Source organism: Artemia sp. Qi Xiang Cuo, chromosome 21 (genome assembly GCF_049724085.1).
Source record: "Artemia sp. Qi Xiang Cuo chromosome 21, ASM4972408v1, whole genome shotgun sequence".
Taxonomy (NCBI): domain Eukaryota; kingdom Metazoa; phylum Arthropoda; class Branchiopoda; order Anostraca; family Artemiidae; genus Artemia; species Artemia sp. Qi Xiang Cuo.
The window spans coordinates 25,630,626-25,650,296 of NC_142814.1; the positions used below are offsets into that span (position 1 = coordinate 25,630,626).

Sequence of the window (19,671 nt, forward strand, 5' to 3'; positions counted from 1 at the left end):
TTAAGTGTACTTAGATTAGTTTTTAGGTCATTTTTAATCTTGTTTTAATGTATGGTAATAGAAATGTATCCATAAAAAAAGTAGCTGATCAGAGGGCTGAATGGGAAAATGTACGCGCACACGCAAATCCCGTATTTAAATGTATTTACATTATTGTCATGCATAAAAAATGTTCTGACATATATTTTGATGTAAGAAATATCATGTAATTGCATTATGAATGTCTATATTTTCAATTTGGTCATAAAATAGAAAAAGTACTACATTCAATGTAGCACGGGCTACAGTGCTACACGTGATGAAATAGTGCTAAAATAGCCCTTTCGTGCTACAGCTGTTAAACCTGTCTGGCAGCTGTCAATTCAAGAGCCAAATCAAGAATTTTTTTCTATTAATTTTTCTCAAGTTAAGATCGTGAGCACAAAACAAATTTTCATCATTTGTCCCTTTCTATGAATAATAGATGACGAATTGTATCCTTTTATACCAAAAGAAATGGAGCCTACAAATGGACGTTGAACATAAATTACTTTGAATGTGTTTAGATTTACGCGATAGAATCTGTAACGATTTTCTTTTAGGCTGGTTTTCTCTTCTTGTGGAAGCGAAACGACCAACTCCTCATCATACCATCATTTCACAGTTAATATCGAACCGTGTTGCAAGATTTTTGACTGGATTGCGCTTGCTTGCATACCGTCTTGAACAACCACCAGGTATGTTGATATTTGTTGGTATTAATTCTGAAATTAAAAGCGAAAAGCTAAATAAATGTACATAGCTTTTCGTGTTTTTTACCTGCTCCGATATTGACTTCAGTATCGCTACTTGTCGTACCGACACTATAAGCTTTGACCTAACACCTACCTTTAAATCTTTTTTGCCAGCTTCTACAATGTCTTCAATCCTTATATTCTTCGTTATTAGCTCCTTTTCTAACCCTTTTATTTGTCCGCAGCAGATCCTCTTTGACCTTTGGCTAATTCTGGATAATGTCTCCTATACAGCTCGTCTAAATCTACTGCTGACATTAAAGTCGTGCTAACAATGCTAAAATGCGATTTTCTGCGGTTTTTAAGATAAGACCTCCAAATGTTCTAGACTATCATAAATGTATTGGTTATTTCAGAATTTGTAGTTTTTGGCATACTGGTCCTGTTTGGGCCAAAATGATGATGTGTGGTAGAAAATACCACTTTACTATGGGTGTAATCTAATGTATTAATTGAAAAGTGTACTCCCCATCAAATGAGCCCTTCCCCGATATTTGGCAACCATTGGACCTCCGGGGGAAAAAAGAAAAAAAGGTACACGCTAGTCCGCCTGCCTGTCCTCTACCAAAATCTTGTATCTGCAATTTTCAAGTTTTAATTAAATCACAAAACCGTAACTTTTTTTTATTTTGAACGGAAGAAATTAGAGACAACGCAACAGCACTGCCTGAGTAAAGAGCCATATGCCCTGAATGTATTATTTTATTTTTTTTTCAACCCGGCCTTAAGATTTTTGGTATTATGAGCTCCTGTTGGACTAGAATCTGTTCCCAGTGTAGTAGCGTTGTAGAAGGAAAAAAAGCCCACATGTACTCAGGCTATCAAAATAGTGTATACGTATCATTTCAGGAACAATTTGGAGGATTGAGTTTAAATTTTCAGGATATGTTTTGGGGACAATTGAACCTCGAATTTTGACATGGGAGGAAGGGTAGAGATAAATCAAAATAAACTATGCATCCAGGTTATCAACAGATGACAGGTGGGGGATTGAGGTGAAACTTTTGAAGTTTTGAGGAGAGAAAGGAGGCAAAAGGTCTTCATGTTTTTTTTTTAGAATAAAATTAAATGTGTGTAGGTTATAGATACTAGGTTTTGGCAGAAGACAGCCAAGTGCAACACATACGAAAAAATTCATTTTACTTTTTGTTCAAGGTTTGGGACTGTAAACCTTCTCTCCAAGGTTTTCGACAATGGTGCTTTCAATGAGTTACTTTTTATTTCAATAGGACATCATTTTTTAATAATTTTGGATTCTGTGTTTAAATTTTCAAACATTTCGCCGCGTAATTTCAAACTATTGTTCACCTAAACCCGCAATAAAAAAAAAAAAAAAACATTTTAGTAGTTATGTAAAATGGGAACAACTTGTCAACAGACAGTTTTTTAAAAGCCCTTTTTTTTATTTTGGCTAATATGGACCGTGGTTGGGTCTTTACTGGGTTGCAGTTATCGCTGCAACCATGATTGCAGCGGGGAGGGGGAACATTTCAAAAGCCTATTCTTTTAGAATGAACTGATAAGTTCCATCTTGTTTTCAAAATAAAGGGTAATCAGAGCGGATAAATCTTACAAGCGCCAAAGTGACATATTTTTCTCGACATTGAACAAGTCTAAAGAAAACTATTTTTTATGCTACACTAAATACGTATGACAGTTTTTTAAACTGAATTATATTCATTCTTTAAGACTGGAATGCTATTATAGTATTATCTTTTCATTGTTTTATAGTTTGCTCTATTTGTACGAAAGAGTGATTTCCGTTATTTCACAAAGTACAACTTAAACGAAAGCTAAAAATGCTCCGCAATTCACCCTTAACTTCTATTAATTAAAAAAACTTTTTCTACAAAGTAATTTTTTCAAAGAAAATTAAAGAACTCCATTAAACAAAAAATGAGCAAAAATAAAATCAAATAATCTACCAAGCGTGTAACTACCACAAATTAGCATCGATAAATAAATGAAACCCAAAACAAATAGAAAGTACAACAAATAACCGAGTCAAACTCAAAACGAGCAGAAATTAACATAAGTAGGGGTCAAAACCCCTATGCCTTCCCATGGCCAGAACAAAATTTGCACTTTACTGAAAAAATATAAATGTTTTTACTTTTATAACTAATCAAATAATATTAACATTTTGATTACTAATTGTCAGAGTATGTATATTAAACTGACGATGCACATTCATTTGCATTTTTTCAGTAAAGTGCAAATTTTGTTCTGGCCTTGGGATGGCATAGGGGTTTTGCGCCCAACTAATGTTAATTTCTGCTCGTTTTGAGTTTAACTCGGTTATTTATTGTAATTTCTGTTCGTTTTGGGTTTCATTATTTATCGATGCTGATTTGTGGTAGTTACACGCTTGGTAGATTATTTGATTTTATTTTTGCTCATTTTTTGTTTAATTGAGTTATTTACTTTTCTTTGAAAAACTTACTTTGTGGAAGAAGTTTTTTTAATTAATAGAAGTTCGTTTTTATATTGACATAGTTTTTTCAGGGAAAAAGAAAATAATACTTTAAATCTTTTCATTTTTTAAGACTTTATAGTTGGGCCTGCTATTTGTACGCTGGAGAAAAATTTTCAGCAATTTTAAAAAATATACACCCTTTTAAAAATCTGGACACAAATAGTACTGTTTAATTTTGTTTCATACCTCCTCTAGTTGACCTGAAATGGAAAACGTGATACCATTCGCAAAAAAATCTGTTTACTAACTTTGATAGCTTGGATACACTTACGCTATTTTGATTTGGTTAAATTTTAAGAGCAGAAGTAGCCCCGAAAGTTTGAACATAATTCCCTCAGTCGTTCTTGGGATACTGCTGAGATGCCTTATTGGGAATTAGCATTATCACAGTGCATTTTGATTTAATCTTAAGGCAACGTTTAGTTTTTAAACATAATGGGCAAATGGGAGGGTTGGCGTGGGAGGGTGAGAGTGGAAGGGGGATTGGTTGCCCTCCAATCACTTTCGACTATTAAAAGGGCATCAGACCCTTCTATTTTTAATCGAATGAGCCCTTTCCGAAGTTCCCACGACAACTCCTTCGATACTAAGTGCCCTGGTCTAAACAACAACAACAACAAAAAATAATACATTATACCCACATCAATCTTTACTATAAAAATGGCAAACCTTCCAATCACTTTCGACTATTAAAAAGGGCACTAGGCCCGTCGATTTCCAATCGAATTAGCCCTTTTGGAAACGACAACGCTTTCTATAAGCACCTTATATGTCCCCAGGGCATAAATTACAACCCTTACCCTAAGGTCTGTTAGGGAGGTTGGCATCCTCTAAGACCGAATTTCCAGAACTTTCCTCTATGTTAAAGAACATGGCTATCTAAAAATTTTTATTGGATGTGTTTGGGAAGATGGTGGGCGTGAGAGGGACGGTAGTCGTTCTCGAATCGCTTTCAACAGTTAAAAATGATACTAGCCTTTTCAATTTCCAATCAAGTGAGCTCCCTTCAAGTTTCTACGACAAGAACTTTCAATAAAAATCTTATATGCCCCCAGGGCATAACTTACAACCCCTGCCCTGAGGGCTGGGGGAGGGGTGTCATTCTCATAGACCTAATTCCTAGAACTTTCTTTTACGTTGAACAAAGAAAATTTTGATTGGATGTATTTGGAGGAGTGGCGGGCGTGAGAGGGGGGTTAGTTACCCTCCAATCACTTTCGACTATTACAAAGGGCACTAGCCCTTTCAATTTCGAATTGAATGAGCCCCTTTTGAAGTTTTACGACAACTCTATCTATAAAAACCTTATATGCCCCCAGGGCAGGACTTACAACCTTTGCCCTTGGGGGTCTGGGGGCTTATCATCCTTAAATACATGATTTCCAGAATTTTCAACTACGTTGAACAAAATGGCTATCGCTAAACTTTGATTAAATGTCTTTGGGGAAATAAATGGTGGGCGTAAGAGGGGGGTTAATTACTCTCCACTCACTTTTGACTATTAAAAAGGGCAATTTCAATTTCCAGTCAAATGAGCCCTTTTTGAAATTTCTATAACAACTTTCTTTATAAACTTTACATGCCCCCAGGGCATAACTTACAACCCTTGCACTGAGGGCTCTGAGGGGGTTATCATCCTAAAAGACCTAATTGCAAGAACTTTCAACTACGTTGAACAAAATGGATATCTCAAAATTTTTATTAGATGTGTTTGGGAAAATGGTGGGCGTGAGAGGGGCATTAGTCGCTCTCTAATCACTTTCAGTTATTAAAAAAGGCACTAGCCCTTTCAATTCCAATTGAATGAGACCTTTTGAAGTTTCTACGCTTTCAATAAAAAAAAAACTTAGATGCCCCCAGGGCATAACTTACAACCCTTGCCTTGAGGGCTGTGGGGGGGTGTCTTCCTTAGATAGACCTAGTCAGTGAGTTACACATATTTATAAGTAGTAGGCTAAATATGTCACTGAGTTATATATTTCTGTATATAACTTATATAGGCCTAGTCAGTGAGTTACACATATTTCTAAGTAGTAGGTTAAATATGTCACTCAGTTATATATTTCTGTATATAACTTAGATAGGCCTTGTCAGTGAGTTACACATATTTATAAGTAGTAGGCTAAATATGTCACTGAGTTATATATTTCTGTATATAACTTATACAGGCCTAGTCAGTGAGTTACATATATTTATAAGTAGTAGGCTAAATATGTCACTGAGTTATATATTTCTGTAGTTAACTTATACAGGCCTAGTCAGTGAGTTACACATATTTATAAGTAGTAGGCTAAATATGTCACTGAGTTATATATTTCTGTATATAACTTATATAGGCTTAGTCAGTGAGTTACACATATTTATAAGTAGTAGGTTAAATATGTCACTGAGTTATATATTTCTGTATATAACTTATACAGGCCTAGTCAGTGAGTTACACATATTTATAAGTAGTAGGCTAAATATGTCACTGGGTAATATATTTCTGTATATAACTTATATAAGCTTACTCAGTGAGTTACACATAATTATAAGTAGTAGGCTAAATATGTCACTCAGTTGTATATTTCTGTATATAACTTATATAGGCCTAGTCAGTGAGTTACACATATTTATAAGTAGTAGGCTAAATATGTAACAGAGTTATATATTTATGTATATAACTTATAAAGGGCTAGTCAGTGAGTTAAACATATTTATAAGTAGTAGTCTAAATATGTCACTTAGTTATATATTTCTTTATATAACTTATATAGGCCTAGTCAGTGAGTTACACATATTTTAAGTAGTAGGCTAAATATGTCACTGAGTTATATATTTCTGTATTTAGGCCTAGTCAGTGAGTTACACATATTTATAAGTAGTAGGCTAAATATGTCACTCAGTTATATATTTCTGTATATAACTTATACAGGCCTAGTCAGTGAGTTACACATATTTATAAGTAGTAGGCTAAATATGTCACTGAGTTACATATTTTTGTATATAACTTATATAGACCTAGTCAGTGAGTTACACATATTTATAAGTAGTAGGCTAAATATGTCACTGAGTTATATATTTCTGTATATAACTTATATAGGCCTAGTCAGTGTGTTATGTATATTTATAAGTAGTAGGTTAAATATGTCACTGAGTTATGGCCTTTGCAAAACAAAAGTGATCCGTTTATCTGGCCTCCCCCAGGCCATTCAGCGTGTCCCCAGGTGGCGAGAGGGGAATGCTCGACATATATGTAGGGTACCTCCATAGGAGGAACGGAACAAGGGGGGACCTTGTCCCTGGAGGTCCATAATAAAATCTGGGGCACCCTCGCCCGGGGTCATAAATACAGGCGGAGGAGGAAGAAGGCCCCTCAAATGTACACTCAAAAGGGCCCACTGGTTTGTCCACAAGTTCCATTAGTTGCAAACCTTCTCCCAGTAATGGGTTAAATTGCATGGTGATGCAGAACACCATTGCGGGAGGATCCTCTATAGGAGGAAAACTGCGGCAGGGCGCAAGATACAGATCTGTGGACAACGACCTCTGCAATGGGCTGCCTTGACCTGTTTGGGGTACCTGCAAGACTGGGGACCTTGTGGTCAACCCTATTCCTACTTGAGGAGTAGCGCCCCTCGAGGAAATTATAGCCTAGTAAACGACACAGCATTCGCATGGGATTCTGACTAATGGACAATTTTTCTGGGCTTGGTATGTTTTGATGGGCGTCTTTGAGCTGAAAAACCTCTTTCTAGCTAATTTATCTATTACGGATTGCCTCCCCATGGTAGTATAATATTTGTAGGCATGAATATATAATGAGTCGGAGGTAATAGGATTGAGATTGTCTGTGCAGGATTTCAACTCTTGTTGATATAGGAGCATCGTCAAGTTCTGAAAAACATGTTGTGGACAATATGGGCCCAGGATTCCATACAATCTCCAATGTAGGATATCACAGGGACTTCTTGCTGCATATTTCTAATCCAGCTACAGCGTTTCGGTGTAGAATTGGGAAGATGTTTTACTTCTTTTTTGCACTGGTATCCGAGATGAGGGATTTACATGCTGTGGAAATAACTTCGACGTTGCAAAACATGAAGATTAGAACTTGAACTGTCATGACGCTAAAAATGACAATCTCATTGACAGTCTGACATACAAGTTTAGACAATTTGAGGTAGACTTTTCGGGGGCTTCGGAAAATTATATCAAAGGGATAGGAAGCATAAAATTAAGCTATATAGAATATGTTTACTCAGGCAGGAAGAACAGGGCATATAAACATGGAGGAGGGTTCATGATGAATGCAGAAGTTTCCAAGTCTTGTTTAAGCCGGGACGGTATTAATAATAGAATACTCAACGCTCATTTTATGACAAAAAACTTCATGACATCAGTTATAATAGCATATACCACTGTACAACTAACTGACGGAGACACTGGTGACTCAGATGAAATTTACTAACAATTACAGGAGCAAATAGACAAGGTCCCAGGTAGAAATATGATGTTATTACTGGGAGATTCTAACGCCCAGGTTGGTAGAAATAACGATAGATGGTATCCCAGCTTAGGTAAATTTGGTGTAGGAAAAGAAAACAGTAATGGATACAGACTTTTGCAATTTTGTAGGCATAACAATCTAATTATAACCAATTCGGTGTTTGGTCATAAAATGGGTCATAAGTTAACATTGTATTCAGGTGATGGTAAGACAGTGAACGTTATTGATTATTCTACAGCGAACCGAAGATTGGCAGGATCAATACAGGGTGCAAGTGTGCATAGGAGGGCCGTTATTGATGTTAAAAGTAAAGATCACCATCTAGTAGTGTCTAGGATTAATATAAAGCTGAAATATCGGAAGGGAAATTACCTCCCGAGAAGTTATGATGTTAGTAGACTCCAGGATGAGAATTTGAGAGAAACTTTCCAGGAACAGTTGAATACTAAACTTGAGAGTTTAAAATTTGATAAGGTGGAAGATGGTTGGAATAATTTTAGAAAAATAATTTGTGAAGTTGCTGAAGGTGTATTAGGGAAGAAAGCTAGAACTGCAGCTAAGAATATTAGTGAAAAAGCTTTGTGTTTAATAGAAAGGAGAAAGGACTTGTACAAGCATTATCTGAGTGATAGATCGCATGAAAACAAAAGAAATGTAAAGAAAGTGGAGAAAGCATTGAAATATGAACTAAGGAGATGTGAAGTGGAGGCCATGGATAAAATTGCCGAGGATTTAGAAGATGCAGCTAGACGGCCTAATAGTAAAATATTGTACTGGCATGTTAACAAATTGAGAGGTAGTAGTCAATCCGGACTTGTCCCAGTTAAAGATAGGAATAGGGTGGCAATTAGCGATAATGCAAAAGCTAAAGCGAGATGGGCCGAACATTTTGAGAATTTGCTTAACTGAGATAGAGTTGCAGGAAAAAATATAGAGGAAAATAAAAAAGTTTGTGATACCTGGGATGTAACGGAAAATTTGTTTTGTGAGGAGGAATTAGCAACAGTACTAAAAGGATTAAAGAATAATAATGCTCCAGGTGCTGATAGGGTGATAAATGAGTTTCTTAAATATGGTGGCTCTGAGGTTAGAAATAAGTTATTAAAGATTATGAATATGATTTTTTAAAAAGGGGAAGTACCTAACGATTTTAGGAAAACCTTAATTAAGCCACTTTATAAGAAAGGTGGTAAAAGTGAGTGTGGTAATTATCGAGGCATTAGTCTGGTCTCTGTAGGTAGCAAATTGCTTAGTAATATGATACTTTTTAGACTGCGAGATGCTGTAGACAAAGTTTTAAGAGAAGAGCAGTGCGGTTTTAGAAAAGGTAGAGGATTTGTTGACCAAATTTTCACTCTTAGTCTAATAATTGAGAAGTGCCTAAGTTTTCAAACACTTTTGGTCCTCAGTTTTATAGATTATGAGCAAGCGTTCGATTCTGTTGATAGAGGAGCTTTAGTAAAGGTTTTATCCTTGTATGATATACTAGACAAATACATTAAAGTGATTAGTGCTATGTACGAGAATAAAACTGCTTTGGTTAAGGTAGGAAATGAGTTTAGATTCTGGTTGGGTAAAATATAATGATATAAGAATGGCTTTGTTCTTTAAAAGTTTGTATGGGTTATTTTGATGGAATTTGTTTTAATTAGAAATGAAAATTAAGCGGGTAAACACTGTATAAAATTTTGAGTAAAACGTCTCATGAAATTAAATTATACTGATGATTTAAGCATCCTAAATGAAAGTGTGAGCAAAATGAATGAAGTTTTAGAGGTTTTGCGAGTTCAGGGTGCTAGTATTGGTTTGAAAATTATTGTTAGGAAGACTAAGTCACTATGGCTAGGAATAAGTGAAGATGAAAAGGTGACGTTGGGTAATGAAAAGATTGATCAGGTCGGCAGCGTCACTTACCTTGGTAGTATTATTAGTAAAGACGGTGGGAGCAGTGAAGATATTAAATATAGAATAGCCAAGGCTCAGGGTGTTTTTTCACAGTTAAAAAAATTCTGGAAGAATAGGAAGATAAGTCTGCAAACCTAGATTAGAATATTAGAAGCTACAGTGATGACAGTGGTCAAATATGGCTCTGAAGCATGGACGCTTTGAAAAACGGATGAAGATTTACTAGATGTTTTCCGGAGAAACTGCTTAAGGAGTGTTCTGGGTACCCGGCTGACTGACCGTATTTCAAACAATAGGCTATACGAAAAATGTGGTTCAATACCGCTTTCTAGGTCTATAATGAAAGAAAGGCTCAGGTGGTTAGGGTACGTTGTGCTGATGAAGGATTATAGATTGCTTAAGATGGTTCTTTTCGGCTAACCGTCTACGGCTAAACGAAAAGCAGGTCGTCCCTGTCTGGGGTGGGAGGACATCATAAAGAAAGATTTAATGGAAATGGGAACTTCGTGGACGGGTGTAAAAAGGGAGGCTTTGAATAGACTGGGGTGGAGGAGGAGCGTGCATAGCTGTGTTGGCCTCAGGCGGCTTGGTGCTGCGGTGAGTTGTTAGTAGTAGTAGTAGTAGTAGTTTAGAGAAAAGATGGGCGTGAGAGGGGGGTTAGTTGCCCTCAAATCACTTTCGACTATTAAAAAGGGCACTAGCCCTTTGTATTTCTAATCGAATGAGCTTTTTCTGAAGTTTCTACGTCACACATTTCAATAAAAACCTTATATGCCCCCACGGCATAGCTTAAAACCTTGCCCTGAGGGTTTTTGGGGTGTGTCCTCCTCAAAAACATATTTTGTATGTTGAAATCAACTATGCTGAACAAAATGGCTATCTAAAAATTTTGTTTGTAGGTTTTTGGGGGAATGATGGGCGTGGGGGGGGGGGCTAGTTGCCATCCAATAGCTTTCGACTATTTAAAAGGCACTAGCCTTTTGAATTTCCAATCGAATGAGTCTTTTTTGAAGTTTCTACGACAACACCTTCTATAAAAACCTTATAAGCCCCCAGGACATATCGTAAAACCCTTGCCCTGAGGGTTGTGGTGGAGTGTCCCCCTCAATAACATATTTTCTATCTGGAAATCAAGTACGCTGAACAAAATGGCTATCTCAGAATTTTGATTGGATATGTTTGGGGGAATGGTGGCTGTCAGGGGGGGGGGGTAGTTTCCCTCCAATTACTTTCGACTATTAAAAAGGACACTATCCGTTTGAATTTCCAATCGAATGAGCCTGTTTTGAAGTTTCTACGACAACGCCTTCTATAAAAACCTTAGATGCCCCCAGGGCATAACCTAAAACCCTTTCCCTGAGGGTTGTGGGGGAGTGTCCTCCTCAAAAACATATTTTCTCTCCGGAAATCAACTACGCTGAACAAAATGTCTATCTAAAAATTCTGATTGGATGTGTTTGGGGGGATGATGAGCGTAGGGGGGGGGGGGCTAGTTGCCCCCCAATCACTTTCGACTATTAAAAAGGGCACTAGGACTCTCAATTTCCAATCGAATGAGCCCATTTTGAAGTTTCTACGACGACCCCTTCCACATGAAGTGCCCTGCTCTAAAGGAAAAAAAATTAGTAAATAGTACATTGTGCCAACATCGTTCTTACATGCCCTCAGGGCATAACTTAAAACCATTTACCCGAGGGTTGTGGGGGAGTATCCTCCTCAAAAACATATTTTATACCTGGAAATCAACTACGCTGAACAAAATGGCTATCTCAAAATTTTGATTGGATGGGTTTTGGGGAATGTTGGGCGTTGGGGGGGGGGGGGGTCGTTGCCCTCCCATCACTTTTGAATATTAAAAAGGGCACTACCCCCTCCAATTTCCAATCGAATTGGCCCTTTTCGAAGTTTCTACGACAACTCCTACGATACGAAGTGCCCTGGTATGAAGAAAAAAACACATTGTGCCCACATCGTTCTTTACTTAGCGCGCTGCCCGAGGGTTGTGGGGGAGTGTCCTCCTCAAAAACATATTTTCTATCTGGAAATCAACTACGCTGAACAAAATGGCTGTCTCAAAATTTTGATTCGATGTGTTTGGGGGAATGATGGGCGTCAGGGGGGGGGGGGCTAGTTGCCCTCCAATCACTTTCGACTATTTAAAAGGGTACCAGCCCTTCGAATTTCCAATCGAATGAGCCTGTTTTGAAGTTTCTACGACAACACCTTCTATAAAAACCTTATATACCCCCAGGGCATAACTTAAAACCCTTGCCCTGAGGGTTGTGGGGGAGTGTCCTCCTCAAAAACATATTTTCTATCTGGAAATTAACTATGCTCAACAAAATGGCTGTCTCAAAATTTTGATTGGATGTGTTGGGGAGAAAGTGGGGTGTGGGTGAGGGGGGCTAGTTGCCCTCCAATCACTTTCAACTTTCAAATCACTTTCTAATTAAAAAGGACAAAAGCCACTCCCGTTCCTAATCGAGTGAGCCCTATTTCAAATGTCTTTGACGATTCATCCGATATAGACAACCCGGGTATTGAGAAAAAAAACATTGTGCCCACATCGTTCTTTACTTAGGCAGCGCTAGCGCGCTGCCTAAGTAAAGAACGATGCTCAACATATGCTCAACATATAGGTCATACGCGCTGCCTGTGATTCAGACATTCACTGCAGCTTTAGAGCTAATTTCTCTTTCTGCACAACTTTCAATGCGTCGCATAACCTCATCGAAGATCCCATTTAACAAGATAGGGATGAAATAAACAAATGAAATAGAACATGTAAATTTATGCAAAGCAGTATAAATGCGATTTATACCATCAATAACTTTTAGCCTTAACCAACCGTCAAACGGCTTAGCCTTGAATAAAAGCTGACTTGTCGCTACTACGTTTTCACCGTTCTAAGGTGAGAATTTCTGGCAGTAGCTAACACGCCCAAGAAAGTCTCATAATTAGTTTTTTAAACTGGTCAAAGTTTAGGGTGATGAACGTGGTCAGCCAATCTCATTTCTGTAATATCCCCCTTCCCAGTATCGCTATTTTTGGCCTTCCGTCTCAAATTTGAACCATTTGTCGCAAATTTGAGACCACTTGCCTCAACTTTGGACCAATAGAAGCGTGGAATTCTGATTTTACTCGAGGAAGACTGGTTTTCTTTGGCTGTCGATGAGGCTTTGACCGAAGACATAAAATACCACTTTCCCTTTCGGTAACTTTACGTCAATGGAAAATGCCTCTGATTAGTTGAAAATGATGTAATGCGATCACTTTCATCCAATCAAAGACCATTCAGTGCTGCTGTTGATTCAAATTTGAGAAACATGGTGCAGTTTTTAACAGTAGCCATGTATGCACATATGCTTGACACTACGCTAGCGCAGTGCTACAAAATAGCGATATGGAGGGATACGAATTAAATGAGCGTGATACGGGTTAATTACGTTTACCACCCTGAAGCTATTGCGCTCCACTGTTATCTCGAATACCTGAACGAGTAGACGTTATGCTTAGAATTTCAGTTGTAGATTATTTCAATATTAGACTGTCAATACTTAGATTGTCAATAGTTTAAGATTGTCAATAATTTAGATTATGCAATTGTGCAGATTATGCTTAGATTGTCAATACCGTAAAATACTTCGATGAGGTAGGATATCACAACCATCCCAAAGAAATCAAGCAATTCCAGTTTTGTCAGTGTACGCCGTTTTACGCTTATGTCAGTCTTTGACGAAATCTTTCTTTATGAGTTGTCAAGAGTTAGAATTATCCCTTGACGCCAGAAAATTTGGAAGATGAGTCATATATACACCACTCATTGTGTTGGACACTTTCGAGAGGTAAAATTTTTGGCTGAACATCGTCTTGACTGACCATAAGGACGTCATTGACTTTGTTTACCACAGCATACTCACCCCTAAATTACTGGAAAATCTAGGACTCCTCGTCTTTCCCCCATTCTTTAGCAAATATCGTAATATTCTTCCTTTCGAAAAGACCGCAAGTTGTAAAATAACAAAAAATCTATTTTGATTCACTTCCTATTTATTGTAAGATTCCCATTAAGACCACTTTAATATCTTGTTATGTTCATCAAGACCCCTATTTAATTTCATGTTCCCTCACAGATGCAAGTTTTTGAATGACATATCAACTCTTGAAATTTGCTACAGATATTTTAAGCAACATGCTCGAAATCATTACCTATGCTTCTGATGAAGCCAGCGCTGTAAATATGAAATTATCGTAGATGGTTTACAACTATGGTAGAAAAATGACATTGACATCGAAGACATCAAAGAGGATATTGATGATGGTGAACGATGATGATGGTAGAAAAATCATCAGAGACGACATTGACATTGGAGACATCAAAGAGGATATGATGGTTGTGAAAAGGTTTTTTTTGCATTGCCATCATCAGCTCAATGATCAAGATCTGATCACATCAATAGTACCCCTATAAAACCTTACGTGTCTGTACCCCAATCCTTCCTTCTGAGTCTTTGTGCATGAATCTGTTATGAAGGGATGTCCTCGTGACAGTTTATTTTGTGGCAAGTTGCCCCATGATGCGTTGTGCTTATGTTGTTCTTGCACCGTCAGGAAACATCATAAACGGCTCTTGCTTCACTTGGGTGGTAGCTCGGGCCTTTGGCCCTTGCGAATGTCTGATTTATGCTAAACAGGGATTGAGACTTTTGCGCTACCTGATCTATAGCATCTACTAGCACTACTACTACTACTAGCAAAAACTCACTCTAGCACCAAGCCGCCTTGGGCCAACACAGCTATGCGCACTCCTCCATGCCAATCTATTCAAAGCTTTCCTTTTTACACCCTCCCAAGAAGTTCCAATGTCCTTTAAATCCCTTCTTATGACTTCTTCCCACCCCATTCGGGGACGACCAGTTTTTCGTTTGGCCCTAGATGGATGCCCAAAAAGATGATCTTTTGAAATATGTCATCTTCATCCACAAAACATGTCCTAGCCATTTCAACCTTTCTTTCATTGTTGTTCTAGAAAACAGGATAGAACCGCATTTTTCGAACAGCATACTGCAAGTACAGTTAGTCAAACATGTTCCCAAAACAACCCGCAGACTATTCCTCTGTAAAAAGTCGAACAAATTTTCTTCCGTCTTCCAGAGTGCCCGCGTTTCAGAACCATATTTGACCACACTCATCATCCTAGCTTCCAATACTCTAATCTTGGTTGGCAGACTTATCTTTGTATTCTTCAAAACTTTTTCGACTGTAAAAAAAAACAGGGCCTTTGCTATTGTACTTTTAACATCTTCACCGCATCTACGATCTTTTCCTTTTAATACTACCCAGATAGGTGAAGATATCCACTTGATCAATCTGCTCGTTACCCAGCATCACTTCTTCCCCTTCATTAATTCTTACTTTAATTGATTTAATCTATCTAACATTAATTTTTAGACCTATTCTTGCACCTTGACCCCTCAAAACCTCCCCTTAAAATTAAAGGAAAACTGTACACAGTTAAAAAATCCGAAGGGGTGGACTAAACTCCACCCCCCTTATGTGCCTGGCCTATGACATCGCATGGAGGAAAAAAAATGTTTTAGATTTTTTTTTTAAAGAGAATTTCTAGTTAATGCAGCTTTTAATTACATCTTTCTTTTAAATTAAAGGCACTTGTGTATTATATGGTACACACTCAAGAATTTGGATCTACAGATCAAACAACAACCGGGATATACGTCTCAGTATTTGAATGAAAATTAGCTTCGGTTTAGTTGAAATCTACATTTTAGGTATATTTTTATTAAATATTTGATGTATAGAGATGGTATTTTGGTTGGACTAGGTTAGGTATTTAATATAATGCGTTCTGTGTGTCCCCCCCCTACCATAATTCTTTGTTGTATTTTTTATAACTTTGTTACTAAAGTATTGTATTTTCATCATATTTTGGTGTGTTTCACTAGGAATGACCTAACTTCACTTCTCGAGTGTGTACGATATAATACACAAGTACCAAATTAAATTACCAGTTAACAAAACTCCATGTCTAATTAAACTGAGCAGTAATAACGTTTCTTTTTTTAGAGAACTATAAGGTTTCCCCTTTTTATCAGGCTTTTGACTACTTTCCAACCGCAACTATTGCCTGCGTGTTCCTAATTTCTCGACCATATGTAAAATTGGTCATAGTAATGAATACTCAGCGCTAAAAATTAACACATGGAGTCACGTCTAGCTATACTTACGGGTTGTTTATGATGCTATATTTTATTACCATCCATCACAGCTTGATAGGCTAGGTATACAATGCAAATACGAATATATTCTTCTCTATCAGGGCTTTTGACATTTGATCAAACATAAAAAAAAAAGATGAATGATTATAAATCACTGGTTTTCAACTTATGAACTTTGAGAAGTGATTTTCTTTAGTTCTGAATTCTATATTTCCCTGTGCATACCTTTGTCAATGTTTAGATTTTAAACATAAAATATCACCCTAAAGAATAGTTCTGGTTTATCCATTAACATAATTATTTACGTTCGTGTCTGCTTTTAAAAATTTATCATTTGGTGTGCAAGTGTGTTAAGAAAAGAGCAAGCGAATAGCTTACCCCCCCTCCCTATGTCTTGGAAGCTACCGATGCGTTATACCACACATCCGTCTCAGAGCAAGACGAGCCTAATAACTATTGTTTTCACTTATTATTTTTCAATATCCCTAAAAGGCTGGTGGAAAAACCCTAGAATTTTCATTTCCCCGACCTAAATTCCCATTGCTTCCCCATTTTTCAATTCTTTCAAAATCACTAGTAAAGCCTCGTTATGTAGACTTTTAACAACAGTTAAGCAAAAACGACTGATTTTGTCATTGAAGACCAGTTACTTGTACCAAAACATCTTCTTCTGACGTTAAAAACAAGGTTTTTTAATTATTGGTATGTTAAGTTCGGTCTTGATTGATAGATTCCAGGGCTTGATTCCTGAATCTGGACCGCATAAAGATAAGTTATCTGTCAACAGGTCTGTCAAAATCTGACTAAAAATTTGAACGTTAGGACTTATGATGTACTTTGAGGAATACGTAAAGGATGAAAAATAAAACAGTACCTAGACTTTGTTTATATTCGCTTTATATTCGTGTAGTAAGGTGTAACAAGGCGTATTGGGTGCAGCAAGACCAGTAAGAGAAATAGGCTCTAGTTCTACTTTCAACCATGCATGACTAATCAAAATGCTTAATTGGTTTAGTCAGTACGTCACGGGTGAATCTGGTAATCAAAATAAATAAACTGTTTATTAGGGTGGTCCTTATTTTTTCACTTCAGAATTATAAACCTCCCACCCTGCCATATTTGTCTACATCAAAAGTTAACATGATGCAGAAGTGTTCTGTATCATGCAAGATGCAGAACACTTCTACCAAGATGCTGTTAAAACAAAATACAGGCACTGTTCATTCGACCGGTGTCGCTTGATGTTGTATCAAAGCTGAGAGCCTTGATGCTGTCTACAATGCCCAAGTCAGACACTTTGTCCATCATTGTATCTACCATGGCTTTACCAGTACCTGAAGCTAGCTTTGGGATACAAAGCAGTTGTTCTGTTCCAGATCCAGAAACAATTATCGGCAGTCGGTCAACTTTTTCATCTCCAGTGAGGTCTTCCATAAGCTTTCCATCCTAGTGGAGAACCATTGGTTTCTGGGGATTGAAATAAAACTTCAACTGAGATAAAAATATGACACGATGCTTCTGACGGTAACGTCTTATAGATAATTTGCTTATACTGAAATCCTGAACGTTGTTAACTGCTTGCCTATCACTTGTCTTTGTGCGGTCTAGAGATGACAGGAGTGCAGGAATTAGAATGTTAGTTCTTGCACTTTTTTGTTTTGGTGTACATGGTTGTTCGGTAGCTTCACTGCCGATTCTTTGTAATACTTCCATGTCTGCATCATCATTACTAGAAGCTGAATCAGAAGACTCCAATAAAACAGTTCGATGCAGATTGTCTATGTCAAGTTGCTGTTGTTATATTGTTTGTATTGTTGTTATTTTGCTGTACTTTCTCCTTTTTTGTCAGTGACATGTCAACCCCTACCATAACCCCTCGCATTTTTTTCCCGTTAGGCCAACAAGAATTGTTTGTCTTCCTCAATTTTGATGAGCTGTAACGCTTCCTGGTGAGCTACGTCAAAGAGAGCATTGAAAGCTTCCTTAAATTCTTCCTCATTGGCTATCTGAGTTGCTGTCCTTCTTGCTTTGTTTTTCTTCACCCTTCCCATCTCTGCACTAAACCTTCAAGCTGGGCAACTGCATGATTACTCTGGTACATGGGTATTCTGGCTTTCTCCCTGAACATTTGAACGTCCTTAATTACTGATACTGCAGCCTCATGTTTAGTCTTGGCTACTTTCAGCTTTACGGCATAGAGCCTGAGAACATCACCAATTGAAGGCAATTTTGAACCATATAGATATTCCAAAGCTGAACCAAGCAGGTACACTTCCTGTTTACTGCGTTTGGATGTAGAAATCGCCATGACCTACAGTAAAACAAAGCATTTTATGTGAGAATGCACAGACAACTAATTGATTATTAATATATTACCCTAAATCCCTTCACTTATCCTTTTATATAACATATAACACCTGTTTTGTGTTAGAATTCGCAATAAATACACAATTAACGAATAAATATATTCCCTGAACCAATGATTTTCTTTATATACTCCCGATTTCTATAACATTTAGGTATAATCAAAATTCGGGTGCCTTGAACATATCCCAAACATGAAGTTATCCTAAAAATAAATGACACTTTTTTTTCTATCATAGAAGAATAGTTTAGTATGGTGGGAGGTAGGAAAAACAAAAAATACTTTTTTGACATAGCCTATACATAAGGACCACCCTAATGTTTATTTTATATGACAGTTTTGGAAAATTCGGGTTATATTTTTATCACACCAATGTGAACAATCCGGTAATTGCCTCATAATCGAGTTACATGGAACAAAAAATAATATAAAAAGAATCTGTTTTAGTCATAACCATATTCTTTTCAACTAACTTCAACAAGTTCATCCATTTTTTTCGATGGTAGCTGAAGCCATGACTCTTCATCTGCAGCAGTAGCTGCTCGTCCCCACAAATGGATGTGGCACGTTCTTGGGCCCACTTCATACCATATTTTGTTTTCAGGATTCCTTTTAGTATTTTCTTTTTAAAGCTTTCGCGTTGACAGATCTTCCGTCTTTCGTTTCCACAAATGCATACGGCACTTTCGTGGGCCCACGTCATACCGCATTTTCTTTTCAGAATTCCTTTTATCATTTTCTTGTAAAGCTTTCGCATAGACGGATCTTCCGTCTTTCGTATTCACAAATGTATGTGACACTTTCTTGGGCCCTCTTAGTACCATATTTTGTTTTCAGAATTCCTATTAGCATTTTCTTGTAAAGGTTTCGCGTAGACAGATCTTCCGTCTTTTGTCTCCACAAATGCATGCCGCACTTTCTTGGGCCCACGTAATACCGTATCTTGTTTTCAAAATTCCTTTTAGTATTTTCTTTTAAAGTTTTCGCGTTGACAGAACCTTTCAACAACAACGCTGGAAAAAGCAAGATTAAGCCCAAATGTTACTGTCAATTTTAGATATCCGTACAACACCGTTCTGGTGGTGTTTTGAAATGTCAGTAGATGGTTCCATCCATGTTTTCAAGTTTCAAAATTGGTGGAACTTTGCCTCCTTCACTCCTGATTGGTTTTAGTGTTCATCCCGTGATACCTTCACACACTTTCGAAAAAACGCTTCAACAGAACCAAGCCACAGTAACTGAGCTGATACAGGGTCAATCATTTCTGAATATTTGTAAACGTCATCATCGAAATGAAATCAAGTTTGGATCCCTCTTCTCTTGACTTCCAGGTCAATTCAATCATTTCATCGGCAGATTAAGGTTACTATCGAGTATAGACAATCATTCAAACATAACGCGATTCTTATTCGACATTCTACTTTGCA

General features: G+C 37.3%; 1 protein-coding gene across 2 annotated transcripts in view; it reads left to right on the forward strand.

Moving 5' to 3' along the window:
- B4 (imaginal disc development protein B4) overlaps window positions 1–19,671 on the forward strand; it is a 95,607-nt gene that overhangs the window by 37,947 nt on the left and 37,989 nt on the right. For both annotated transcript variants that reach the window (XM_089106752.1, XM_089106751.1), the window contains exon 3: window positions 582–716. In XM_089106752.1, coding sequence (XP_088962878.1) covers window positions 582–716 — 135 coding nt within the window. The remainder of the gene's footprint in view (window positions 1–581; window positions 717–19,671) is intronic.